Source organism: Scardinius erythrophthalmus (assembly GCF_964197995.2).
Source record: "Scardinius erythrophthalmus genome assembly, chromosome: 6".
NCBI classification, from domain to species: domain Eukaryota; kingdom Metazoa; phylum Chordata; class Actinopteri; order Cypriniformes; family Leuciscidae; genus Scardinius; species Scardinius erythrophthalmus.
The window spans coordinates 25,562,664-25,590,597 of NC_138226.1; the positions used below are offsets into that span (position 1 = coordinate 25,562,664).

The 27,934-nt window shown below is 38.3% G+C and overlaps 2 protein-coding genes across 3 annotated transcripts; one reads left to right on the forward strand and one right to left on the reverse strand.

The window, feature by feature from the left end:
* The first annotated feature begins 1,833 nt into the window (after positions 1-1,833).
* carf (calcium responsive transcription factor) lies at positions 1,834-9,725 on the forward strand. Of its 2 annotated transcripts, XM_081367529.1 has the most exons (15): positions 1,834-1,922; positions 2,553-2,644; positions 3,331-3,504; positions 3,717-3,828; positions 4,755-4,875; positions 5,248-5,329; positions 5,579-5,768; positions 6,689-6,809; positions 6,908-7,051; positions 7,124-7,402; positions 7,483-7,639; positions 7,745-7,808; positions 8,249-8,361; positions 8,981-9,296; positions 9,393-9,725. In XM_081367529.1, exons 2-15 carry the CDS (start codon positions 2,558-2,560, stop codon positions 9,428-9,430), a joined length of 1,998 nt encoding a protein of 665 aa, XP_081223655.1. In that variant the 5' UTR covers positions 1,834-1,922; positions 2,553-2,557; the 3' UTR covers positions 9,431-9,725. The 2 variants fall into 2 exon arrangements, with proteins under 2 accessions (XP_081223655.1, XP_081223654.1); XM_081367528.1 differs by having other exon boundaries at positions 1,858-2,644; positions 6,908-7,402; positions 7,486-7,639.
* Positions 9,726-14,198: 4,473 nt separating this feature from the next.
* Positions 14,199-27,150, reverse strand: kiaa2012 (KIAA2012 ortholog; the record flags this gene model as incomplete). The annotated part of the gene is made up of 17 exons (XM_081367384.1): positions 14,199-15,665; positions 18,057-18,276; positions 18,770-18,942; positions 19,033-19,238; positions 20,902-21,347; positions 21,932-22,064; positions 22,143-22,329; positions 23,194-23,404; positions 23,602-23,668; positions 23,765-23,857; positions 24,740-24,832; positions 25,027-25,119; positions 25,304-25,396; positions 25,517-25,606; positions 26,133-26,303; positions 26,405-26,491; positions 27,124-27,150. The coding sequence occupies 17 exons, from the start codon at positions 27,148-27,150 to the stop codon at positions 15,497-15,499; spliced, it is 2,559 nt and encodes an 852-aa protein (XP_081223510.1). The 3' UTR covers positions 14,199-15,496.
* Positions 27,151-27,934: the final 784 nt, after the last annotated feature.

Genomic DNA, 27,934 nt, shown 5'->3' on the forward strand with positions numbered 1-27,934 from the left:
TGATGAATGAATCCTCTATGGAGTTGATGAGTGGACCCATCAGTAAAGGGGTGCTGTGGTTTCGAGCGCCACACACACACACACACACACACAGTTGTGTGTCCAACAAGTGTAGCTGGAAGGTGTTTGAAATGGTTCAGTCATGCAAACTCTTCAGCCGTCGTCCACTGACACCCCCTCCCTTCTCACTCTCTTTTTTCTGTAAGGTCTTTTGTGAATGTAGGGGCAAAAATGTTCACACGGAGGGCAGTCCAAACAGGGGCTTTTTCCCCAGTGACTCCCTTCCCCACCTCATCCCCCCGCCAGAGACAGGGCCATTACACAGCAGTATTTCAGGTCAGTCCCAGACATCAATCCCACAATGCATCAGCACCTCATTGCCTCATGTCGCATTTAAACCCCACAGACACAGAATGAGCCATGAGAAATGCAGGAAATAGACTTGCAGGCACACGTATGGCACTCTTTTGTTGTTTGAAACTAAAAGAAGGAAGAGGGGCTGAAAGAAGCTTGTCCGAGGGGAGCCCACATAATTGGACATGGCGTGTGTTTAGCCTCACAGGGGTTTCTGATTGAATCCACTAAGAAATATGACATTGTAGAATAAGTCTGTGAAAGCACCAGTGCTGGATCTCTTCGGAAAACATAAAAATGCAAATTGTTCTCCCAGTGAGCTCAAAATGGTTCTGCTGACAGGTTCCATCAAAACCTCGGTGTGAGACTCTGAGTGTGAGCGAGAGCGGGACGCCCCACTGAGGCCCCGGGGAAGCTCGGCCTCTAATCACACTCCCTGCCTGGGATCATAGGCCCAGATTCCTCACGTTTTCTTTTCGCTCTGAGCGTGCAAGACTCATTGTTACAGGCTCAGCTCAAACACCGTCCTGTTAGTTTAGACCTGACAAAGGATCAGCTGCTTCAACACAGTCATACAGACTCCTACAGGTCCATAAAACAAACAGATCTTTTCCTGTTTGGTTTTTCTAGAATCTAGAGGAATGCAGAGAGACGAAGTTCCCCTAGTTAGAATTTGAGAATTATTTAAGTCTCCTTGTTCAAGCAAATGCAGGGTTTGTGAAGTTCCTTTTTTGAGGGGTTTAGTCAGGGATGGGGAACATTTTGTTTTGTTAAGACTTATAGCGCCCCTTACCGGTGAGACGTATGTATAACAACAAATATGTTCAATTTAATTGTTTCGCCAAGTCATCCGTTGAATATGGATGGAAGAATAATATTCCTTAGTAATTAAAAGTATTTATTCATAATAGTAAAATATAATAAAATGTATTATTGTTTTTTATTTAAAAATCATATGACGTTATGCAAGTAGCCTACAACAAACTTTTATTATTATTTCACTTTGACATTTTTATTAATGTGCAAAACACAGAAATGTATTTTTACATAAGGAATATCTATTTATTTATACAAATGATGCATTGAAATAACATTAAGGTCTGATTTTGTTGTTAAGCAAAAGGACAAACAAAACATTTATAAACTTGTATTTGTCAAATACATTTTTTTTTTTAAATAAATCTCATTTTTTTATGATTCTCGGTTGTTTTGCTCTGTTAGTAAAATGTTGTTAAACGGTTTCAATTTGACTCTTTCATTAAGTGCAAAACGCATACATGTGGGAAATATAACAAACAACACATTGAAACAACATAACATAGGTCAAATTTAGTTGCAAAAGGACAAAATAATGAGTTATTTTATAGGACAAACGAGTTATTTTCCACATTTATAAACTTGTTCTTCTTGTCATATTTAAATGAAAGAAATTCGTTTGTGATTACAGCTCAAAGTGAAAGAGAGCGCGCGTCGTATTCTACGGAAGCCGCGAGGATTCAAAGTACTGCAGGCGGATGATGCGCAGTTTACGCGTTTTTTAGGCGTGAGGAATCCCGGACGAAGACGAGGTTGAGTAGACTCGTTTTCAATTCTAGGTGCTTCCTGTATATAAAGCCTGGGCTCGACTGCATCCCGTTCATTGGGATGCGCTGTCAGAGCGAGCTGACTCGAAAATATGATTTAAATTCAGTATAACGCTAGAGACCTGTCTGTTTTCTTTCTTTTACACGCTGTGTTTTCATGAAACTGCTGCGCTAGCGAGCACTGCTCCAATATGGCGTTTATGTTTCAAATTATGTTAATGTGTCGCATTTGTGTAACGCTCTTCTCTCCGTAAACCTGAACTATTGCTCGCAAAGCATACAAACACTTGAAGTGTTGCCTAAACGTTCCAGTTGAAATGTTAGTGAGATGGAGATTAATGAGTTGCAAAATAATCACTGACTTTATTGCTGCTTTATTCATGAAGCATTGTAACTTACTTCTACTTAAAAATCTAAAGAGACGGCCACCTCACACACAAAAATAGCGTATGCGTGAACTAAAGGGTTCAGTTTGACACCCATCAAAATAATTTTTTCTCATTGTACTAAATTCACAAAAATATTACCCCAATAGTAAAACATCTCAATTCATGCATAATTGTGGTGTATCTCTGGCTTGGACTCTTGATGTAGACTGCTGTGTATGTCTGATAGAATAAATGGAGGAGGAAGAGAGAGATGTGACAGATGTTCTTCAGTCTGAAGAGAGAGAGGATCTACAGTCTGCAGACACACGAGCTGGACTGGTAAGGAGAAATGTAGACTAGTAGAAATACTGTACAGTACTGAATAATCCTGGTATAACCCACTCTTCACTAAAATACTATGTTCAATGGCCACACACAAACAAACAAATGAGTTGGGTGAATCTCACAAAAGCCCTAATCGTATGTCATAAAAATGTATTATATTTTCCATGAAGAATTTGTAGGCTAATTAAAGTTCATTTGATTATTTTCAGCACAATTTTTTCCACAAATTATTATTTTCATGTGTTCTGGCATTTTAATTTAACTATTCACATTTTTAACTGATTATTCTCTTTACTGTAATACACTCTTTTTTTTTTTTTTTTGCTCTGTTACAGTAAAATATTATCAAACTGTTTTTTTTATGAAAAGTGCAACAGATATTACTGTGATAAATACTGTGATGATACAATTTAAACGATCACTTTTTGGCATTAAGGTAATGAGCATAAGAACCTCATAAATTTTACTGTATACAAAGTATAATTTCTTATGGTTTTTGGTGAAATAAGACTGGGGCTTTTTGGACATTTTTGTTTTTTTACACTTTGACCAAAATGCATCATTAAATATTAAATAGCAATAAATAAATAAATCTGAACTGCAAAGAATAATTGTAAAATATCAGCTGTCAATGTTTTTGTGATCAAACGATTGATTAGTTTTGTATTGTGATGTTTCAGCAACCTGGCAAAAACTCAAAATCTACAGAAAATGCAGATGCGCAAGTGCTTCCGTCAGTCATTCCAGCCCCAGAAACTGTAGCAGCCAATCAGAAGCCCTCTACAGTCCCGGAACAAGTGGACAACTTAGTTATACTTGATCAAAACGGACATCCTATTCAGTATGAGCGGGTGGTAAGGACATTGCACTATGATCCATCATTATAAACTACAGGCTATTACTCACACTAGAAGACATGTGTATTACCATGTACTTTACTCAGTCACCAGATATACCAAAATGTTAAAATATGAGCTTGACCTTATGTATTCCACCCATTAAGTCATTTTGAACGATATATTTATGACAGTTTTTCCCCACCTCAAAGACGGATGCATTTTTTCAGGTGATCGTGAAAGGGGAGAATGGACAGTTGTACGGTGTCCCATCTGTGTCTATAGGGGGCCCTCAGATGTTACTACCTCACGGTCAGCTGTTGAAAGTAGCAAACTCATCTGGTAATTAATTATGGTTTTTTTTTATTATTAAATATATTACTGACTATTGCTTTTCTAATTATATAAACACACACACACACACTCTTACCGGACACTTTATTAGTTAAAGGGATATTTCACGGCTGGAAAGATGACTGTGTATTTAAATTGGGTCATTTATGTAGTAGAAATGTGAAATTATTTTAGAAGTTTGTGCCTTCTAGAGTGAGAAAAGCCAGAAAATGTATTTTTGGCTCATGTGGATGAAAGACAACAACTCCCAGAATGCACTTGCTTCGCTGCCCTACGAGGCCACTCCCAAGCCACGCCTACCGGTTACAGAGGGCAGTATCAGAAGAAATGATACAACTAGGCTACTAGTTGACTCGAAACTGAAAAGACGCTGTTTTATCATGAGATCCCACCGTCTATGGGCGGGTTGAAAACATACAGAACTAGCTCTTACTACTGGCTGTAGTCTCTAGCCTCAGATGACACAAAATGACGATTGAGTATTGTTGCTGACCATGTCCATCCCTTTATGACCACAGTGCACCCATCTTCTGATGGATACTTCCAGCAGGATAATGCACAATGTCACAAAGCTCAAATCATCTCAGATCATCAGTTCACTACACTCAAATGTCCTCTAATAAAGTGGCTAGGACTCTGATGAAGATGTAACCACATCGAAACGTTAGTCATTTATTGTTATGCACTTTAAATAAATTATTTTAATCAGTAGACATCTGTGCTGCACCGACGATTCCTTTTGTTTAAAGTGGCTGGTGAGTGTGTGTGTATGTGTATGCATATATAATAGAGTAGTTAACATCTAATAATGAAGAAATGAAATAGAATGAATAAAATAAACAGAAAATAAAAAGAATAATGAAGAAAATTGGTTGCTGTCCGGTTCTGCCATTTCTTTCTGTTCTGTTAAATAGGAATCTTTGTGGAGAAAAGACAGCAGTCAATCATCACATCCACAAAAGACAATGATGGCACCCATAGTTTATCTGCACTAGCGGCTCAGAATGTCACTGGTATTAAAATTCAGAAAAAAGGGTCAGTAAACCTTGTTTGCACATCATTATATCTGTCACATTCTGTATCTAATCTGAAAGATGAACTTTCCTATTGTGTTTGTTGCTTTTTATTACCATTTTTTTTTTTTTTCAAATGTTGAAAAACACTTATTTGAACACAGATTTTACAAGCTAAATGGAGCTGGAAAATATGTACTGGATTAGTAAAAAGCATTAATATGCATATGGAATGGGTTGACAAGCAAACTACCCAATTAAACTCCTGTTCTGGCTCAATTTATCCCTTGCTTGAACAACAAGAAAACTTCTTCAGGCCATGCCCCATTCCTGGAGTTTAAGTGTACCTTAAATTATTGACAGTTTTACTAAAATATCTTCTTATTTCTTTCAGTTCTCCTGATGTATTTGAGCCCCCAGTGAAGCCATTACCACCAGGGGCACCAAACTGGGCTCTAAGACTGCGTGGGTGTGAGGTTTGTCCAGTAGAAAATGGATAAATTTAGTTTTTTTTTTTTTTTTTTGACAAAACTTTCACTTACAAAAATGTAAATAATAAAAAGTAGTGTATTATGCATGGAAATAGCCTAAATGCATTGTACTTTTTCTATTGTGCGTTAGAGCCCTCTGTCAAACAGAACCATTTACAGCAACACAATCTGATGATGTCAAGCTAATGTGGCTTGGTGAATCTTTTTTCTGTGTGATTGTTTCACGAGGAGCAGAAGATCGGAGAATCGTACCGTGGTTACTGTAACACAGAGGCAGAGCTTGAGGCCGTTCTGCTTCTACACAAGCAGCAGACTCACGCTGTGTTTGGCACCCGCCAATCACCCTCACCGGCTAAACCTGCCACCAGACTCATGTGGAAATCACAGTATGTGCCCTACGATGGCATTCCCTTTGTTAACGCAGGTAATATGGCCCTTTTTGCTTGTGGGATCTGTGGTGTGACTTTATGTGAGATACCCTTATTCAAGTGTTAAAGCTGTTTAGTCATGTAGTCTATATGTTATTTTAATGAGTTTTGACTATAATTCAAAATTGGAGTTTTAATCGATGTCTGTAAATTTGGGGACATCTGAATAATTCTAGTGGTATATTGGCTCACAAAATTAGCAAATGAAACTTTAGCAGATATGATTTGTTTGAAAGAAAGAAATACTTTTATTCTGTAGGATGCATTAAATAAATATAAAATGACAGTGAAGGCATTCATAAAGATTAAGCAGCAACATTTTCAATTCAATTTAAACATATTTGAACAGAAGACAGTTATTTTGAATTGTAATAATATTTCACAATCTTACTGTTTTTACTATATTTTTGATTAAAAAAAGCAGACTTGGTGAGCTTAAGAGACCTATTAAAAATATCTTAGAGATAAGTGCAACTTTTTATCTCACAGTTATAAACTTGCAATTACGAGAAATAAAGTCAGAATTGCAAGATATAAACTTGCAATTCTAAGAAAAGTCTGACTTTTATTTATTTTTTAACTTTTATTTTACATTTCTGACATATATTTCGCAACTGCGAGTTTATATCACACAGTTCTGAGAAAAAAAGTCAGAATTGTGAGATAATTACCCTAGTCACAATTGCCCTTTTTTATTTTTTATTCTATGGCGTAAACAAGCTTCCATACTAATTTGTCCAGATTTTTGTTCAATCAAATTGTTTCTAGGATGAGAATGCTTGCGATAGCAAGTTGCACGTCGAGGCGGGACATGCCTTGTTCTTAAGCCTTGATTGAATGCTGTTGTTGCTGATAATGTAATGGTTTTACAATATGCACACAGTCATTTTATCTTGATCTTTAATATGGTTTTAAGGGAGCAGAGCCATTGTGATGGAATGCCAGTTTGGTCCACGGAGGAAGGGCGTTCAACCTAAAAAAGGGTCAGAGCAAGAAACGAGTCAAAACATACTCTACAAAGCAACCTGCCCTGCCAGGTACACACAACCTACAGTTGGGCCAAGCACAACAGATTTGTTCTGTGCACAGGAAGTTCATTATGAAACCCACACTGTAATATTTGACCATTTTTCAGAATATATATCAAAAAAGTACGAAAATTCCCGGAGTACAAGGTTCCTACAGATCCCAAAGTGGACAAGAAGGTAGTGCGACAAGAGCAGGAGAAAGCCTTCTTCAACCTCAAGAAGAGTTTATGGGATGTTGGAGGCATTGTAAGGTATAAACATCTAGCCATCACAGTCCATCACATGACTGCAAGGTTCACTTCATTCATTTACATTCGTGACAGGTATTACACCCAGCTCCCTACAGAGAAAGCCCACCTGTACCATGACGTGGACACTGCAAACCTGCCTCCACTTCCAGAGCAGATCTGCTTTGCAGAGGAAGAACAAAATGAAGATGAAGAGGAAGAGACAGAGGAGCTGGACAGTGAAGCCATGCAGGATGTCACGATGGAGGATGGGGCGTCCCTACCCTCTCGACTACACCCGCTCGTGGCAGAGAAGATCTGTGAGTTGGTAGCACAAGGTCATAACCAGGTTTACACTGTCCGCAAGCAGCTCAGGTATGACTCAGATGGTTCAAATCTCCTTTGTTTTATTTGCTGGAAAACTATTTACCGTTGCTTTGTGAACGCCGTGGCAGGAGGTTTGTGGAACATGAGATGTTCAAGTCAGAGGAAGTGCCTGAGAGACACAATCTGTGTTACTTTCCCACTGTCAATGACATCAAGAACCACATCCATGAGGCTCAGAAAGCTCTTCAGCTGACGGCGGGACCACTGGCTACCTCAGATACAGAGGTGTGAACAGAAAACATGTTTGTAAAGCATTAGATTAGTGAGCACAAATATGCCAACCATTTTCTGTAGTAAGCATTCATTTTTATGTTTTTGTTGTTGTTGCAGTGGAAAGCAGAGGCTAATAACCTGCTTCCAGAGACTTTGACCCTGACTCCTGCTGCTGTGGATGGTAAAATACTGTTGAAATATTGTTTGAAATTTGACATGCATTATTAAAAAAATAATTGTTTAATGACTTGAGGCTGGAATACACTACAGAATCTTTGCCCAGGTTTTTGCCATAGTAGCTCAGTGGGTAGTACTGTCGCCTCACAGCAAGAAGATCCCCGGTTCGAGTCCCGGCTGAGCCAGGAGTCCTGTCTGTGTGGAGTTTGCATGTTCTCCATGTGTCTGCGTATCCTCAGTCATTCAGTGTATGATGCCTAGCGTTTTAAAATCTGTTCAGAAGTTGTGTAGTGTATTCCAGCCTTTAACATCTTGGAATCATTCAATACAATTTAGAGAGTAGAGGAAAGGTCCTGCCTCAAAAAGAAAGCACATACCTGTAGTCCAAGTATAAGCATTGCTTACCCTGCCACAGAATCTAGTGTACTGCTGTTATATTGACAGTGTCCTCTCAGAAGGAAGGACTCTTGGAAGAGAGTGACACTCTTTCTCCAGAGGCTGTGCAGCTCTTCAGCTCTCTCACCTCACTGCAGCCCAAGATCTTTGCACATCTCCAGGTGACCCTGTCCTAAAATGATAATTTTTTATATGGATCTATTCATTTATTAAATTAATGCAAGTTTTTAATTTCTGTATAAATGTAAAAAGTTTCAGGGTGATCAACTGTTCTGATAGTATAATTGAAGAAACAAAAAAAAACATTAAAATTAAATGCTTGAAAACCTGATTATGTAATAATTTTTTATACATTTTTGTTTTGAACTTTTTGTTAATGTTCTCATTAACTTATGAAAACGTTATTTCATGGCTTTCAAAATCTCTAGTTTTAAACATTTTAAAAACTTTTGTTGGTTAATGTGAACGTTAAGGGAACATTCAATTTTATAATTTTGCAAACATTATGTGAAGGTTACTTTTGAATGTTCTCTGAACATTCTGAAACAAGTTGTAACATTTAAAAAAAATGTTAGATAAACATCCAACTAAAATATTTCAGAAAAAAATATATTTCAGAACATTATTAAAAAACATATAACTTTGAACAAATGTTCTATTAATGTTAATGGAAGAATGTTTGTTCATAAAAACTTGCCTGGCAAGAATGTGAGAATGTTCCCTGGGACAAAGCTGGTTGGCAAACTTATCCTTTAAGAGTGCTCTCCTCTTGTCTGATAGGCCATCCAGCTACAGCCTGCCTTGTGTCCAGTTGAAGACACTGCCCAACCTACACCCCCACCACCACCAGAAGCCCCAGAGCTGTCCAGCCCTGCACCTCCACAGCCTGTTCTGCTGAGTCCGTCCCAGTTCCTCCAGTCAAGTGGCAGTGCTGGTGAAAGCATATCTCTGTGTGACCCCCCGACCCTGCTCGGCATGAGCCAGCTGGTGAGTGTGACCTCGGTGACTAATGCCGGAGCTGAAGGTGGCGTCACACAGATCTTGTTGGAGGACGGACAGGCCATTCCAGTCCAGATTGTGGACCCTGCAAGCATAGGTAAGTACATGGAGAAATAAAAAAACTAAATCTAAATTGAACCAATTAGAATCATGAAAATAACATATAAACCTGTTGTTTGTTCTTATTGTTCAGCTTTGACTCCCTCAGCAGACGACACTTCAGTTAAATAGGAGAGTGGGAAATCTATGGATGTGTCGGCAGTCAGAAATACAACAACGAGAAAAGAAAACAAATGTCCATTTCTGTGACAACAGCGATTGACGATTGAGCTCTTTGACCAATGGAGACTGATTCATTGTTTCAAGTACAGTATTATGATAACATGAACTCATGCAATATTGATTTGTATTATTATTTGTTTCCATTTCCCATTATTGCTATTTTAATTTATTACAGTGGTGACTGGAGAAAAAAAAAACAATTTCTCAAAAGTATGAATGAGATCAAAATTAAATATTTAAACCTAAATGTTTTCTGTTGCATTCTGTTCACACAAAAATCTATTTCACAACTTTTTATTAGAATATCTTATGAGTATTTCTGCAGGTATTTCTACCCTTTGAAAAGAAGCCTAATGGATCCTTGCGGTGGACCTTTTAAAGTCCCCCTGTGGTGAAATTCAAGTTTTTAATGTTGTTTATATGTCTGTGTGGTGTTTTTAATATGCTTTAAGACAAAACATGTGCAAATTCATAAGTCAGCAACACGGCTGAGTATTTTCTCCTTAAAACTGCAGTGAAACAAAGATGAGGTTTGAAATCGCTGGTGTTTATGATGTCACAAACTACCTTGTATAAACCAATCAGATCAACATGTGGTTAATTTGCATATTCATAGAACCGGTGTACTAAATGAGGCAAGGGTGTAGAGTTACATTCAAGCTATTTTAAGGCATGACACTTTTTTTTTTTCAAGGACAAAACAGAAGAACAGTAGAAGTAGAACAGTGTCTGTTTATGAAGTTCAGATTACAGTGATAGTGTTTACCTATGAATAGTAATTGTTGTATGTTAATAATTTTCTCTGCTTGCCTGTATTTACATGATTGTGTGCCTGAATTTAGAAGAGAATTATGATCATACATATACAAGAATGTAAGAAATTATAATATTAGGATTCCTCCTTCCATTCAGGTACCGCTGATGTTGTTGTCGTTGTAACAAGACAGTGATCTTCTGCCAGGAACATCAGGTCAATCTTCTGCTGTCCAGAATCAGGTGGTTTGTCTTCGTCTGGCATCTCAGCTGAGCTCTGTCCTCTATGGGTGACCCTATCAGTAGTTGTGAAGTACCAGTGGCGTAGCTCTCAGCATCACTGATGCACACAAGCCCTCACAGCACATCAAGCTGCAAACCGTGTGAGGGACCCTAGCCTTCCCTAACCTGCAGTAACTGCTTAAAAGCAACCGCATATCAACCAACCAGTCTAAAGATCCTGACAACCACATAGCAATGCATGAAAAACCACTCAGAAGACTCCAGCAACCGCAAAGCAACACACTAACAACCGCGCAAAAAACCTTGGCAAACGCATGTCAACACACAGGAAACCATCCAAAACATCCCAACAACCGTGTAGCACAACGCTAAAAACCACTTAGAACAACCTATGAGCATATCAATGCTTTGACAATCACCAAAAACATCCTGACAACCTCACAACAATGTGCAAAATTCCTCTAGAAAATAAAACTTAACGTTACTCATAAAACTCTAAACTTACTCTACAAAATAAAACTTACTCTGTAACTATACAGTATATACATACAGGTGTGTGATACTCCGGGCTCCATGTGACACAGTGATGACTCAGTGTCTGGGCTTCTCTCTTCGGGGTTCCTCAGGCAGGGGCTCTTCACTGATGTCCACGTGGATTCGAGGAGCGAAGCTTCTGCTGGTTGTGGAGAAGCTCTCAGTGATCCGGACACGTCCATCAGGATGCTCCGTCTCCACCAGTGAAGGGCGGTTGAGTGCTTCCCACAGTCGCTGCTTGATCTTCAGTCCTAGTTTAAGGCTGTAGGGACGCCGCCGACCACTGCGTGTCTTCATCATGGGCTCCACCATAGAGCGGTAGATGTCCTGGTAGGCCTGTACGCTGTAGCCGTGGATGGAGACAGGCTCATCCTGCTGACGCACGTCCACTGAAGAGACTGAGACTGCTGGACGGATGTCAGGAAGGACAGCAGCGTTCTTCAAGTAGCGTTCTTCCAAACCTGTGGGTCTTCGAGCTCTGGCAGAGATACAGCTGTAAGTGTGACCTAACCTGACCAACATTACAGCCGCCAGCCGTGGAAGCTCACAGGCGTCCGGACTGGAAGAGACGTCCTCCACCAATCCCCTCAGGTGTGTGGGAAGAGCCCTGGTTCTTCTTGACCGACGCTTCTCCATGATAATGAATCTAGAGGAACTACAAAGACTGGACAAATCACTAAGACTTACCAAATTGTAGAGTTGTGAAGAGCTTGCAGCAAGTGTGATCAGGCTTCAAGGCTTCAGAAACAGTTGTGTTGATTTCACAAATCAACTCAAGCTGCTGGACTGACATATAATGTTTAGGATCATTTAAATGTAAACAACACTTGATATCAGCAGTAAGTCAATTAGAGCAGCATGAGCTCTATGTTACATGTATTACAGTGCTATGCATAAGTTTAGACACCCATGCTAAAGTTGACTAAAAATAGGAATAAAAAATCATCTTTTGGAAATTGAACTTAATGCCTTAATTTAAAAAATTAGGAAAAATCCAACCTTTAAGAACACCAATTTTCTTTGTGAATGAATAATGTATCGTAAATAAATAAATGTTCTTCCTTAAAATACAGGGTGCATAAGTTTGGACACCCCTATGTTAAACTCCCATAGAGGCAGGCAGATTTTAATTTTTAAAGGCCAGTTACTTCATGGATCCAGGATACTATGCATCCTGATAAAGTTCCCTTGGCCTTTGGAATTAAAATAGCCCCACATCATCACATAGCCTTCACCATACCTAGAGATTGGCATGGAGTACTTTCCATAAGATCATCTCTCAATGCAAATCAAAGGCTAACTGAAATAAAACCATGCCAATCTCTACTATGGTGAAGGCTATGTGATGATGTGGGGCTATTTTAATTCCAGAGGCCAAGGGAACTTTATCAGGATGCATAGTATCCTGGATCCATGAAGTAACTGGCCTTTAAAAATTAAAATCTGCCTGTCTCTATGGGAATTTAACATAGGGGTGTCCAAACTTATGCACCCTGTATTTTAAGGAAGAATATTTATTTATTTACGATACATTATTCATTCACAAAGAAAATTGGTGTCCTTAAAGGTTGGATTTTTCCTAATTTTTTAAATTAAGGCATTAAGTTCAGTTTCCAAAAGATGATTTTTTATTCCTCTTTTTAGTCAACTTTAGTATGGGTGTCTAAACTTATGCATAGCACTGTATATGCTTCTCCAATTACCATTATCATCTTCATTTATTCCTCTATGTACAGAGATGGGCATAAATACATGGAAATACATGGATTCTTTCTTTCTTTCTTTCTTTCTTTCTTTCTTTCTTTCTTTCTTTCTTTCTTTCTGTCAATTACAAATAAATGTATGCAAAATAGCAGCCATTTATATACTTATTTCTGGTTACAATGTAGTCTATTACTTGTGGTGAACACTATTCAAAAATTCATACTGTATGTAAAACTGTGGGAACCTTTTCTGCTATCTAGCAAAGAATATGGATGGGCGATATGACCAAAATCTCAATTTTTATTCACAGTAATAATATCATGGTTTCACAATTCTCAATATCAGTTTTGATTCCATAAACTGATTTCCAAACTCTTTTGAGTGTTTTTTTCTTCTTTTTTTTTGCAGACCAGTCCAATGCTTTTTAAGTAATTTTGTTTATTTTATGTAAAGTTTATTTGTTTCCATAAGTTTATTAAAATTAGAAAGTGTATCTAAAATTTAAAATTAGAATTAATTTAGATTCATTTGACACTATTTACCCCTTTTTGATTATTATTTTTTATGTACAATAAAACTAAAAGCTGAAGATGTTTGTGGAGTATCATTCATCAGTGCTTCTTTTTCCACTTCAATGTTCCAATAATTCCTGCCCACTAAAAGCTGCACGGATAAGTTTGCTTACCCCACAAATAGGCCCATCTTTGCAAACGATTTAGAAAAAGTTCCATCAATTCAAACTTTATATCATCATCGCTATGATATGTAGTGTCATATCACCCAGCCCTAACATGCAGTAATAAACACATTTGACAAGCTAGTTGATAAAAATCAGCAACCGGTCAAGACTGATTGACTTACGCTATTTTCACTTGTCTGTGCTCTTTTATTCTTTCATGTTTACTGAAGTGAATAATGCACTATTTTAACTTAAATCAACAAGTAGAATTAATCATGACATTCTCACCTTATAAAAAAAAGACAAAAAGAAAAGAAAAAAATCGCTGATCCAATGTTGAGCTAGTGAATGTCTGAACTAGTTGATGCACAAAATCAGTACCCTGATAAAGAGGTTGACTGGCATAAAGTATTTTATGTATTTTGAAAATACAAAAATACTCATCTTAAATGTATTTAAATACAAATTACATTTGATTTTTTCCAAAGGCTTTAAAATACAAAATAGTATTTTGTATTTCAAATACTTATTTTAAATACATGTATCTGAAATTCTGCCCATCCCTGTGTATGTATACACATGTATATATTACTCATCTTTGTGTTTGTTAAGGCCAGCATCACTGTTAGGAACTGGGTTCATGAATGAATCTGTGTGTTGAAATTCCATTCTTGCATTGACTCATTTCTTTTGTTCACTAAAGTGTCTTAAAGTGTAACTGCAGACACCAAGGGCGAAAAGAAACTTAAAGTTTCTTTCTAGAAACATTGAGCAGCTGAAAAGAAGAAAGCAAAGACACACTGTAGGTTACGCTAAGATTTATGTAGTGATCGTCAATCTTTACTGCCATTTGATTTTTCTCCTATAACAAAAGAAAAAGAACAAATAATTTTGATTTATTTTAAAGAGTGCAAGTATATGTTTTGTTTACTGTTATGTTTGCTAACTTGCAAATCAATACATATTTATTGTCTGCATCCACTAATATAATTGTTGGCTAGTTAAATAATATAATAATTCATAATATCCAGGGCTGCAACTAACAGTAATCCATTAACCTGTTGATTATACTTCACATAATCTGATAAAAAGGCTGATTTTATTCTATATTTTTTAAAGAAAAAAATAGTATTCCACATCTAGCTCTAAGCACTGACAGCTTTTAAAGCAAATATAATATGTATGTATGTAAGTACAGTATGTGTTTGTATATGTGGTGCTGCATGAAGAAAACTGTCATCATCATCATCATCATCTGCCACCCAATCATGATGTTAAATTAAATGATTTTTTTTTTTTTTTTCTTTATAAAGTTTTCTATTTTTACTATGTTTATTACCTCATGAAGACTAATCTGGATTTTGATGTTTGCCCATTGTCTTTCACTAAAAGATATTTTGGGTCTTTTGATTTTTCACACTGCAAATCATAATTAAATGACCTGCTTGTCTTTTTAATCCACTAGCTGTTGTGTAACTCAAGGTCTGTGCTGTGATCTTTCACACCAATATAATTTTATTCTACTATAGTGTCAATAGCCAAAGTGAACTACATATAAAATATGAGAATACACCTGAACAAATCTCTCATCTTGTTAAAAAGACAAACAGTAGAGGGCGCTGCTCACTCAATGCCGGTGGCTCTCTCAACTTCTACAACTCCTTCTATGACTGATTTCACCAAGTGCAACATGTTCCTGGATCAACATCTTTGTTGATCCTGGAACAACATTCCCATCAACCAATCAGGTTTGAGGGACAAGTTTATTTTATGTGAAGTGTAAGCTTACAACCAGGGTTAGGTGCTTCTACATGTTATTCACCTATCAATTCCCTCTGATTTTAGGGATTATTATGGGAAGGGTTAGGTTTCCAATAGGGCTAGGATTAAATTTTCAGACAGAAATGAAGAAAAAATCCAGTTTGAGCAGGCGCAATTCAAAAGTGCTGATATGAGTCATGTCATCTCAAATGATGAGAGTAATCCAGCAGATTTCCACATGTGGCAGATTGTTCACCTATTAGAGAAAACTGCACATAACTGAAATACTAGCTGTAAGCGCTGGTGTGGTGAGGGTTACTGCATGAACCCAAAAGAAGGAATCACAGCACATCTTTGAGTGTGTCCTCCTCAGCCAAGCCAAGCAGCTTTAACAGGGTGAAATAGGAGAAAAGCCAGGGACGGGAAATGTCCTGCGTCTGCTCCAGCCCTTCTGCCTCCACAAAAAGACCCCTGTGAAACTTTAACTGCTGCTCCAGTGCTGCCCTCTGCCTGTCGTAGAGAGAAATACACTTTACTTCACATAAAGCTCCTGCAGTTTGAAAAATAGCAATATTATACAGCAGTATTATATAGAAAAGTGTAAGGAGATTTTTAACCAATGCAATGTATGCTGACCATTTTAAAGGCACACTATGCAGTTTCCGTTTTTCTCAAACAGCGACCCCTAGAGTCGCTGTAGAGTACTTGTATTTAACGTTACTGTCGTAAACACCTAGCCTGGGTTTCCCCCTGCTGCCTTGCGCGCAGCGCGATTTTATTCACGCTGCTAGGCAGCCTGGACACCATGGACCAGATTTTCCCCTCAAAAAGGGAACCGATCACAGAACGGGGAGGGAGCAGCAAGACGATGACGACGTCTATGCGACACACCGAAGCACTTTGTTTATATCTATGGATCCAACATGGCATCAGACGCGAAGTAACCTTTCGATGCAGCCTTAAGGCCTGTTCACACCGGGACGAATTTCGCGCGCGATATTCGCCGACGTTTAACGCCTCGTGACTAAACAAAGGGCGCCAATGTGAGTGTGCACACCAACGCGAAAAATGCCATGCGTAAAAGCGTCATTTTTTAAAAAACGCCTTGGGTTCGTTTTTTTGGTTTGACGCACCGCGTCAAAAACTATCCGACCAATGAGATTGCCACTTTTGCTCACGTGTCTGGAGCTTCTGAAGTTACAGTAAAACACAACTTGGGGGCGCTCAAACACAAAACGGTCTTGCCGAGCACACATACGTAACGGCGAAGAAGATATATGCCGAGTAGTGTCTAAACACTGCCGGGAAGAAATAAGACGAGGAAGATGCAAGGCAAGATGAATGTAGAGCTGCTGGTCTCGTTGGTGTCGGAACATAAAGAACTATATGACAAACGCGACAGCGACTATACAAATCTTGATAAAAGAGAACTGTTATGGAGTGGTATTAAGCGCCATCTAATGTCAGGGAATGAATTTGCATGTTCACTCGGCTCATCGTCAACGAAAATCGATTGGGTGTGAACACAAAAAACGCGTTGAAAAACGCTGGCGAATAACGCGCGCCGATATTCGTCCCGGTGTGTACGGGCCTTTAGATAGTGTTCTAAGTAGTTTAGAACGCAAGTTTATTTCGTCTTCTTCCTCGTCGAATTTCTGTTCCTCTACATACGTCATCTGGTATAATTGAAGCGATTGGCTATGAGCTACGTACAGGCGCATTTGATAGACATTCGTATCGCCCAATAAACGGCTCTGGGCATTCGTAAACCACGCCTCAAATACGAAAAAATGAACATGTGGTTCCCAGACCACGTCTCAATGAGAAAGAGGTCTGACATTAGCCAGGCTAGTAAACACCACTCACGCAAAGCCGTCTCTGCACTCTTCTGACCGCGCTTTCTTTGTTTTCTTAGTCGACTCTGCCATGATTCACGTCTGAAATGCATGCTACTGTCTTCCATTGAGGCTGCTTCATATGCTGTTGATGTATGTGACGTTGTACCGTAAAGCTATTCATGATTCTCGCGAGATTTGTCGGGGCGCTACCTCTCAAACTTGCATTGCTGGTTTTGCCAGTGGCGTCCCCCGCCCTGCTTTGCTATCAGGATGATTCGCTCTACTACGAGTTAGTTTACCATCAACATTATTTCCAAGCTGTTACATTAAGGTACAAATCTTGCATAGTGTGCCTTTAATGCATGCTAATAGAGCTGATCTGTATCAAAAATCAGAAAAAAAATTACAATTATGATCCTTCATGTGAGAAAACTACACAGTGTAAAAATTTATAAAATGTCAATAATGAGTGAGTACATCATAAAGCCATTTTCCAAACCGTGTTTTACCTTTCCCTAAACCACAATGGTGAGCCTATAATAGTTATTTATATTTTAGAGCTTTCCCAGGAGACTGAATCCTTTCATCATTCATCCCTGTGGGTTTATGTACGCCATAGCCGTAAATAAAGGAAAGAAGGTCTGGGGGGGTATTCCAGAAAGCAAGTTTATCTTACCATCAAACAAACCCTGAAGGCCTCGGAAGATTAAACCAAACCTTGCTTAATCGAGGCATGCTGGTTTTAAAAAAGTGTGTGGGAGTAAGTTTAGTCAACTCAGAGTATGTTCATGGAGAACACACTAAATATTCTCAACAGAGCAACGATTCAGCATGAAATCACATTCTCTATCTAATGTCAGATTTGTCAAACTTTTGTTACTTTAATGGAAAGTGATTTACAAATGAGGAATAGTCTCAAGCGATTCCACTTAAAGAGGCAATACACACGAGGTGCTAGTGATATAAAGTTTCAGACACTGTAAATGTTCTCAAATGAAGGAACTTTAGTTGATGAAACGTTGAAGGAGTTCTGAATGAACGTGTTTGTTGTAGCGTGACATACCTGGCAAACAGCTCAGCATGCAGTCTGGCCTCCTGTTCAACCTGCATCGCTGCTTCCTCCTCCTTTCTCCTCCTCTCCTCAGCAGCTTTCCTTCTCTCCTCCTCCTCCTCCTGCTGTTTTCGCAGGTACTCCAGTCTCTCAGCATCATCCATCTCTGACAGCTTCCTGCGCTCCTCCTCCTTACGAGCTTCCTCTTCCAAACGCTGGCGTTCCAGTTCAGCTGAAAATGAGGAAAGTCATTCATTCATTTGTTTACTTATTCATAAAGCATTATGTTTGCAGGATATTTACATTTGAATGTAGTAGGATGCATGATCAGTGTTGTGTTCCTTCACCAAATGCACGCTTAAGGGATGTAATGCTGCGTAGAGTCGTTGACTGTTGTGCAATAGTCTGCAGGTTTGGCATGTAAAGCCACCGTCTTAAATCATAAAATGACCAGTGGGACTTCCTATGGTTTCATTGACTTCATGTACATGTACAAATAAAGGATACAAGACCGCAAGTGTGCTATTTTTGGGACAGGGCCTTAGTACTGTGGTCAGTGTCGCTACTGTCAAGGCTGAAATCCAGACCATGGCCACATTAAAGCACAAACAGTTGCTCTGTACATATTAAATCAACAGTAGAGTGTTAACTAATGCAGGATTGTCAAGATTGTCACGTGTTAAGGGCCCCAACCAATTATAAATCATCACTACACTGATATTTACCAGCCTGCCGTTTCTCCTCTTCCTGCCTTTCTCTCTGGAGCCGTTCCAGCAGCCTCCTCTTCTCCTCGTGTCGTCTTCTTTCTCGGTCCCTCTCTGCCTGCTCTCTCCTCTGTCTCTCCATCTCCTCCTCTTGCCTTCTTCGACTCTCATCTTCTTCTCTAATCTTCCGTGACCTGCATATATCACAGTGTTAGTTTCTTGCCAGTGTTTGCGGTATCTTGTGTTTTGTTATTTGTTTCTAAAAAGCAGTAAACTGGTTGTACCTCGCTTCCTCTGCTCTCTTCCTCTGTTCTTCTTCCAGTTCCAGCCTCATCCTTTCTTCTGTCGCTTCTTTTTCTTGCTGTCTCTTCTTTTCCTCCTCTCTCTCCCTCCGTTTCTTCTCCACCTCCAGACGACGACGCTCCGCCTTTTCAGCCAGCGCTGCAGCTTTTTTGTCTGTTTGGTTAGTTGGCACCTCACTGCTTTTAACCTAATAGTGAAGTCAATGGTAGGGTTATGAATATGAGCGTACTTAAGCAACATCACACACACACAAGAGTGCTGATATTCAGATGAACAGCACAACTGCAATGGGGATTTTACTTATTCAATTATTCAATGAAAAAAAAAAAGTTTAGTGCAAAATTTTGTGTTTTGAAGACCTCATTTTTCATTTATTTTCTGCATACGGTAATTGATTTTTTACAATACATTTTAAAGACAAACTTTAAAGACCTAACTACAAGGTTGTTAATGAATGATATTTCAGCCTTCATTATTTCAACAGAATTTCTAGTGAAAAACTACATTACCCATGATTCTGCAGAGAAATCTCCACCAATCAGAGAAAGCAAATAGTACAAGCAAATCATGTAAAAAGAAAAAAAAGGGGAAAAAAAAGCTCTTTAGCGCCCATCCACTCCCATGAAGCTTTGCAAAAGACGTTATGGGAAAAATCATTCCAGAACCAAAGCTACGGAAAAAGTGGGCAGGCACTAAGGCACTCTATATTGAGTAAATTTCGTTAAAGACACAGTATTTCCAATTACTTCTAACTCCTAGTGTGTTTGTTTGCACTATCAATAAAAACAGTTCCAAATGAAGTAAAATCAGAGTTGCAGTTACACTGTGCAACAAACAGTGGTGTTTTGTTTCTGAATGAGTCTCACGGTTAAGTGAACTATTCAGTGACTATTAATTTCTGAATGAATCAGTATGCTTGAAAAAATGGGTAAATTAAAGATTTGTTGGCTTATTTATAAAGTCAGTCGCTTGTCGCCATCTACTGTAACTGCGGGCAGTCACTGTAAAATCCTCACCACTAATGCACTGACAGTGCATAAATGGTATCTGTGTCCGAAATCGCCCCATATTAAACAGGGCACTATTTGAAGGGACAACCATTTGTAGTGGTGTCCAGACGTTATTGAGTGCACTCATTCAATCCCACAATGCACCGCAATAACGAGTGTAAAACCGCTCAACGGCTAGAGAATACCCATAATGCACTGTGAGAGTCGAGCGCTGAATGAATTCCTGGCGTCTGCAGCTGAATTAAATCCTCCATCCATTTTCCAAACCTCGCTGGTCCAGCGTAATATCATACAGGTATAAATTCCTGTATGATTTTAAAAATCCTTTTTAATTTGTTATTAAATTGTTTAATTAAGGTTTATATGCTAGTTTCCATGTCAGAGTTCAAGATACATCTTTTCATTACAACTGGAGCTGCCAGTTTGCTACGTTTCAAATGATTATTATTAAACATCAAGCACAAACTATACAAAATCGGCAGCCCTTCCGGCGCACTAAGTGTCGAATTCACTCACTCATTTTCATCAACTCCTTCAAGTAGACTATTTAAGTGGAGTAATGTAGGTAATAGTGAATGAGGGTATAGGGGGCGATTTCGAACACAGCACATGCATATATCAGGGCTAGCCAATCCTGCTCCTGGAGGGCTACCATCCCGCAGAGTTTATCTCCAACTGTAATCAGACACACCTGAACCACCTAATTAAAGTGCTTAGGATTACTTGAAAACAACAGGCAATTGTGTCTGAGCAGGGTTGGAACTGAAGTCTGCAGGAAGGTAACCCTCCAGGAGCAGGTATAGATTCAAACAAACAAATGTCTAGCTGTTGAATACTCACATCATTGCCTGTCTCAAATTTGGTGGGGTCTGAGGCAGGAGGGTGTACTGACTGAGGAGGCAGGTGGATGAGAGACAGGGTTGCTGGGCTGCACGGGCCGCATTGGGCTGCCACCCCCATTGAGCTGGTTCTGGTGGAGTTCTGTGAGAGTCTGTGAATGCTGGCATCTGAACGTGCAGTAATGAGTGAGTTCTGCGATCTTTGAGTGCTGTAAACTGATCTGGGAGAGTCTTCATGTGCTTCATGTGTGTCTGTACTCTCTGAGTCTGTATCAGCATCCATGTCGTCTTCAGAGTCAATATAGGTTTGTTCTTCTGTGCTCTCAGTGTTTTGTTGTTGGTCATCCGCTGTGTCGTGAGTTGTCACCTCTCTCTGAAGGGTCATCTGTCTCTCAGGCTCATCCACTGGATTTGTCATCCACTTAGCTTCCTGTGGCCGAGATTTTCCTAAAACAAATGCATTGAAAATATATTTTCTTTCACATTTCTTCATTTTTTCTGTTTATGAAATGGTTTCTGTTTAATTGCTGTCCTAATGAGTTGCCTCTAATGAACATAAATATACACTACTGTTCAAAAGTTTGGGGTCTGTAAAATGTTTTAGTCTCTTTTTTAAATAAAAAAATACAGTAAAAAAAAAAAGTAAAATTGTGAAATGTTTAGGTAAAACATATTAGATCCTCATTCTAATATGCTGATTTGGTGCTCTAACATTTATTATTATTATCAATGTTGAAAACAATTGTGCGGCTTAATATTTTTCATCTTTGATGGATGGAAAGTTCAAAAGAACAACATCTATTTGAAATAGATTTTATAAATTGTATAACATGATAAAAAAAACTGTCATCAGTTTTGACCAATTGAATGCGACCATGCTGAATCAATTATTAGTTCATTTGAAAAAGGAAAAGTACTTACCCCAAACGTTAGAATTATACAGTGCATATAACTGTGTACATAAAATCTGTTTACCGCAAAACTTCATGATGCCTTTAAATTCTGCCTACCTTATTTCAACATAAACTCACCAACAACAAATGCTGGTTGATCCTTTTTCTTCTTCTTTTTAACTTTAACAATTGAGTTCTGGGCTTTTTCAGGCTTTTCCTTTTCTTCTTCTTCAGCCTCTTCTATTTTCTGTTTTTCTGTTTTCTTTTTCTTCTGCAGATTGAGAGCATACTATAACAATTATAATGTGTATAAAAAAAAAAAGAACATTTGGACTAGTATGTAACTCACTTTCTTTGAGGTAGAAGTGGGATCGTCGGGGACGCTGGTATTCTGGGTCTCAATGTCTTCATGAATTTGAACGGTCTTCCTCTTTGATTTGACTGTTTGCTTATTAAGCTTTTTATTTTTCTTTACTTTCTCCACCAGTGTGTGTTGTGAATCTTCTTTTCCACCTGCGTTCTTTGAATGACCCGTGCTGTCAAAAATAACAACAAAGGATATCAAATATTAATGGGAATCAACTGGAGCACAGTGTCGGAAGTCTGGTGTTGGGGTTAAGATATAGCCCAGATGGAGTGAGGTAGGGAGTGAGAGAGATTTACTGATAAGAGCTCAGATGTGAAGCGATACCCTAATCTCCTCTCGGCTTTCTCACCGCTCACAGGGCCTGAGAAGGGTTCGGGCTGAAATCTGAGCTGCAATCAAAGAGCGCCGGAGACTGGGACGGATGGAGTGACGAGAGAGGAATGCAAACAGTGATTAGACAGGATATTAATGAGTCCCAAAAACCTTGGAGCCAGGCTGTTCGACCTCTGTCTGACCTCTGACTCGAAGTCACAACCTGCTTTGTGTATGCCCAAAACATGACGGGAATGCAAGCAGGCTGATGATTGAAGAGGTAAAAACTGATGAAGCGGCGGAAAGCGAGAAGGAGGAGTTCAGGGAAATTAAAAGGACGTTTAGGGGATCGATTGTCCATTAATTAGATAAACCCATGGGTCGTATTTATTTTTATAAAACTCTCTAACCCTCTCTGATAAACTATAATTATAAACTATAACTGCCACTTAACCAAAACAGTATTTTGTTACTGTTTCACTCTGACTGGGTCATAATCTAGCACAATAATATAAACATTTGCAACATAATTCAGTCCCTTATGCATCATTTATTTGGATAGATAGGTTACATTTGCACATTATTCAGGGAATTTATTGTCATTTGGCTTTCCGAATTCAAATACACAAGCATGGCAATCATGCTTACCGGTGCTGCACATCAGTACAGAATTTCTAAACACAAGCACAAGAGCACAACATGACATGTGATTGAGACTCACTCTGCTTCCATTGGTAATCCTGTCTGGATTTCTGTCTGTCCTTCAGGAGACAGAGACTCCGGTGAATGTGCTCTGGGAGTGAAATGTGTTGATTTTGGGATGATAGCAGGCGCATCACCTTTGGTCTTCCTTGACCCCCGTCTCACCCCTGTTTCCGGCTGTAAAGTTGCCTTTACTTTTCGTTTTTTTGGGACCCCAGTGGCCTCCTCTCCTGTGGGCAGAGTCACAACTATTTACTTTTTGTGAATATATAGAGAAGTTTAGGTAAAACACTTAATGGAAATGCAAGAATGGTTCTTGCTCTATTCTTTTAGATGGTAAACAGAGTCTACTCAGACTGCAGAGCTTAGATACCAGATCAGCACCATTGCTCTTTATGTTTCTGTGTTGAGCTGTAACTCAGGTTACCGGTTTTGTTGAACTGCTGAGTTGTGGAGCTGCTCATTTCCTCTAATCTCTCCTCAGGTAAATAGACCTTGAGAGAGACAGGATAAGACTCAGTCAGATTAAACCAGGCGTTAATGGATAACTTATAATTGCATGCTATATGTTATACGAGTGGAAGAATTACCTGTGCTTCCTGAATTATTTCACCGTCAGAGCTGAAACAATCCTCGATCTTCTTGGCGTTAGTCTGCTTTGCACGTGATTTGACCTTAATTACCTACAGAAAACATTATCGCTCTTACATACCGTTTGTAAAATATTTAGTATATATTTTAAAATAAATTAATTTGGTAACACTTTAGTTTAGGGTACAATTCTCACTATTAACTAGTTTCTTGTTAGCATGCATATTAGGCTACAAGGATTTTGGCTGTTTATTAGCACATATTAATGCCTTATTCTGCATGACCATATTCTACATCCCTTAATCCTACTCAATAACTAAACTTAACAACTACCTTACTAACTATCAATAAGTAGTAATTAGGAGTTAATTGATGCAAAAGTCATAGTTAATAACTATCAACTAAAGTGTGACCATTAATTTCTTATATTCAGAAAGGATCCATTAAATTGATCAAAAGTGACACTATAATGTTAAAATAAGATTGATTACTTTCTATTCATCAAAGAATCCTAAAAAAAAGTATCGCTGTTTTACAAAAAATATGAAGCATCACAACTGTTTTCAATATTGATAATAAGAAATGTTTCTTGAGCAGCAAATCATCATAGAATGATTTCTGAAGGATCATGTGACACTGAAAACTGTAGTAATGATGCTAAAAATTCAGCTTTGCAGGAATAAATTACATTTTAAAATAAATTCAAATAGAAAACAGTTATTTTAAATTGTAATAATATCACATCATTACTATTTTTTTATTGTGTTTTTGATCAAATAAATGATACAAATTACACTGACCCCAAACTTTTGAATGGTAGTGTATTTCATTGTGATTTCTTCAAAATCAGTTATCCTGAAACTCTAGTTCAAGTGTTGCATGGTAGCAAAATGGATAAGGCTTCACAGAATATTATGACGTTAAGTTAATCAGTTGTATAATAGTGTGCCACATGATATATAAGTAAGACTCACCTGTGTCTCCTGGATTATTTCACTGTCAGCGTCTAAACAATCCTCCTTCCTCTTGGCATTACTCTGCTTTGCACGGGATCCGACCTTAAACACCTACAGAAAACAGCATCTCATATATTTTGAGTTTGTTATTTCCAGCTAAATTTGTAACTCTTAGGTCCGCTTGTCTGAAGATACTTTAGGCTTCACGGATTATTAAGACTTCCTGGCTGCAGAGATTGAAAGTGACCAATCTCATAATACCATGCTAAACAAGAATAGGTGGAAGAGGAAAGAGGAAGACTCACTTTTTCCTCCTGAATTATTTCTTTGGCAGCGTCTACACGATCATCCTTCCTCTTGGCATTACTCTGCTTCGCACGTGATCTGACCTTAAACACCTACAGAAAACAGCACTTTACTTTTTTTAAGTTTGTTATTTCCACTTAATTCTGTAGCTTTCAGGTCAACTCTAAAGATGGTTTAAACTTCACAGATTATTTAGACTCTCTAGCTTTAGACTCTCTAGCTGTATATCTCATAACAGCATTTTAAACACAATACAAGTAAAAGAGGAAGACTCACTTTTTCCTCCTGAATTATTTCACTGTCAGCGTCTAAACAATTCTCCTTCCTCTTGGCATTACTCTGCTTTGCTCGTGATCTGGCCTTAAACACCTACAGAAAACAGCATCTCTCATATTTTATTGTGATTTCCACAAAACCAGTTTGAAACTTTAGGTGAACTCTTACTTGGTTGTAACAAATCCCATAGTGTGCTAAAAGAGGAAGACTCACCTGTTCTTGAATTATCTGACAGTCGGAGCCTAAATCATCCTGATCATCTTCTGCATTATTCTGTCGTGTGTGCGCTTTCCTCTTAAACACCTACAAAAAAATTCACACGTGTGAACACCTGTTTTCATTTCGTTGCAGCCCCTCTCTTTCCAGTCTGTCTGTAATGCTCTGTTTTCTCAAAAAAGCACAATGTGCTCTGATTGGTTGGTTGGCTGGACAAGTGTGTTGTGATTGGTCAACCGCATTGAGTGTGTTTCAGAAATGTCACGGCCTTTACCATAACTGTGAGTTTCAACACACTACTAACGCAACTCAACCAGGCCTCGCCCCTTTATTTTGCATTTGCCTTGGACAGGGATTTTTTAAATGAGGAATACTATGACGTGTCCAAACAATCTGACGTGTCCATTCCTGGAAGAGAACTCAAGACTACAATGGAGGCGTTTCAGGGAGTTCAGAAACAGTGTGCACTGATATAGAGAATAACTCCCTTTGGAGGGACTTTGTGCTCTGTAATTTGCAGAGTTTTTGATTTTTTTCATGCTCAAACAGCAACATTACACAGTTGAAAATGTAAAAGAAATAGAGAAAGTCATTCAGATTTGAAAGGACTCACCTGTACAATATTAACAAGTTTATTGTCAGAGCCTAAACAATTTTCCTCATTCTCATACACCTCTTCTTCTTCTTCTTCTTCTTCTTCCTGTTCTTCTTCTTCTTCCTGTTCCTCCTCCTCCTCCTCTTCCTCCTCTGCATTAGTCTCTGCGTGTGTTTGGACCTTAAAAACCTACAGAAAGCAGCATCTCACCTTTTATTGTGATTTTTCATAAAAACATGATCCTGCAATTCCCCGGAGGCCAACATCGATTTAATATTCAGAAGACTCACCTGTGTCTTCTGGAATGTTTCATTGTAGGGACCAAAAAGATGCTGCTTCTTCTTAGTTTTCTCTGCAAGTTGACTGACCTTAAAAGCCTATAGAAAAACACCACACAAATATGTTGTGATTTTCACAAAAACAATTACCCTGGACAATTAAAGAGGACTCATAGATCATCAAGGCTTTCTGGCCGAAGAAGTTGCATGATCAAAAACCTAAAGAAAATGTCTGATTAGTTTACAGTGCAAAGTTCTTGTGTTTTTGCCATTGCTCTGCACAATGCTAAGTATCATGGAGGATGGAAAACTTCTCTGGTGCCAAAAAAGCACTTAGCAATGTCCTTGAATTATCAAAAAAGACCAAATCAATGTAACAACAGATTGCACCATACATGTTGCTTGATTTAATAACAACTACTGGTCAACACATGCTGTGCTCCACACTGAAGTATAATAAAAATATTAATTCATAAGAAAAGCATGCTGACTTTGTCTGCGTAATGGAAATGTCATTAATTTGGGAACAGAACTGGCTTTGATTCAAAGAGATTAATCTGACTTTGCTATATTGAGGTGGAGTGCACTGAACTGTAGTTCATGGATAATTCCTTCTCTCTCACTGTGAAATATTTCATGCTATATTATAAAAGTGTCTCTCTGACTCTCAGCAGATATAGTGAGATGTTTTGTGATCCAGGCAGGATGGAATGGTTTGCTTGAGGTCATACCTTATGACTAGAGTCAAGCTGTTCCATGTTAGAAGTAGTTTCTTCAGACGTACTAGTGGCGACTTCCTCTGCAAACAGAAATAGTATGTTACTGCATGACTTTTTAAAGGAGATAAAGGGAACACTTTAGTTTAGGGTCCAATTCTCACTATTAACTAGTTGCTTATTATCATGAATATTACTAGGATATTGGCTTTTTATTAGTACTTATAATCCACATAATGCCTTATTCTGCATGAGTATATTCTCCATCCCGTAGCCCTACCCAATAACTAAACTTAACAACTACCTTACTAACTATTAATAAGCAGTAATTATGAGTTAATTGAGAAAAGTCATAGGCTAGTTAATAGTGAAAATTGGACCCTAATCTAAAGTGTGACCAAAAAATTAATACCTTTATTTAGTCAGGAAGGATGCGTTAATTTAATGAAAAGTTACAGTAAAGATTCATAATTTTAGAAACTATTTCTATTTCTAATAAATTCTGTTCTTTTGAACTTTCTGTTCATCAAAGAATGCTGAAAAACATCATGTTTTCCACAAAAATGTTAAGCAGCAAAACTGTTTTCAACATTGATAATAATAAGAAATGTTTTTTGAGACGTAAATCAGTATAATTTGAATGATTTCTGAAGGATCATGTGACACTGAAGACTGGAGTAATGATGCTGAAAATTCAGCTTTGCCTTTCAATATTTGCAATATTTTAAATTGTGATCATATTTTACAATAACGCTATTTTTGAGCATTAGAGACAAAAACATTTAGAAAAAAACCTTGCAGACAGTAGTGTATTCTAAGTGACAGA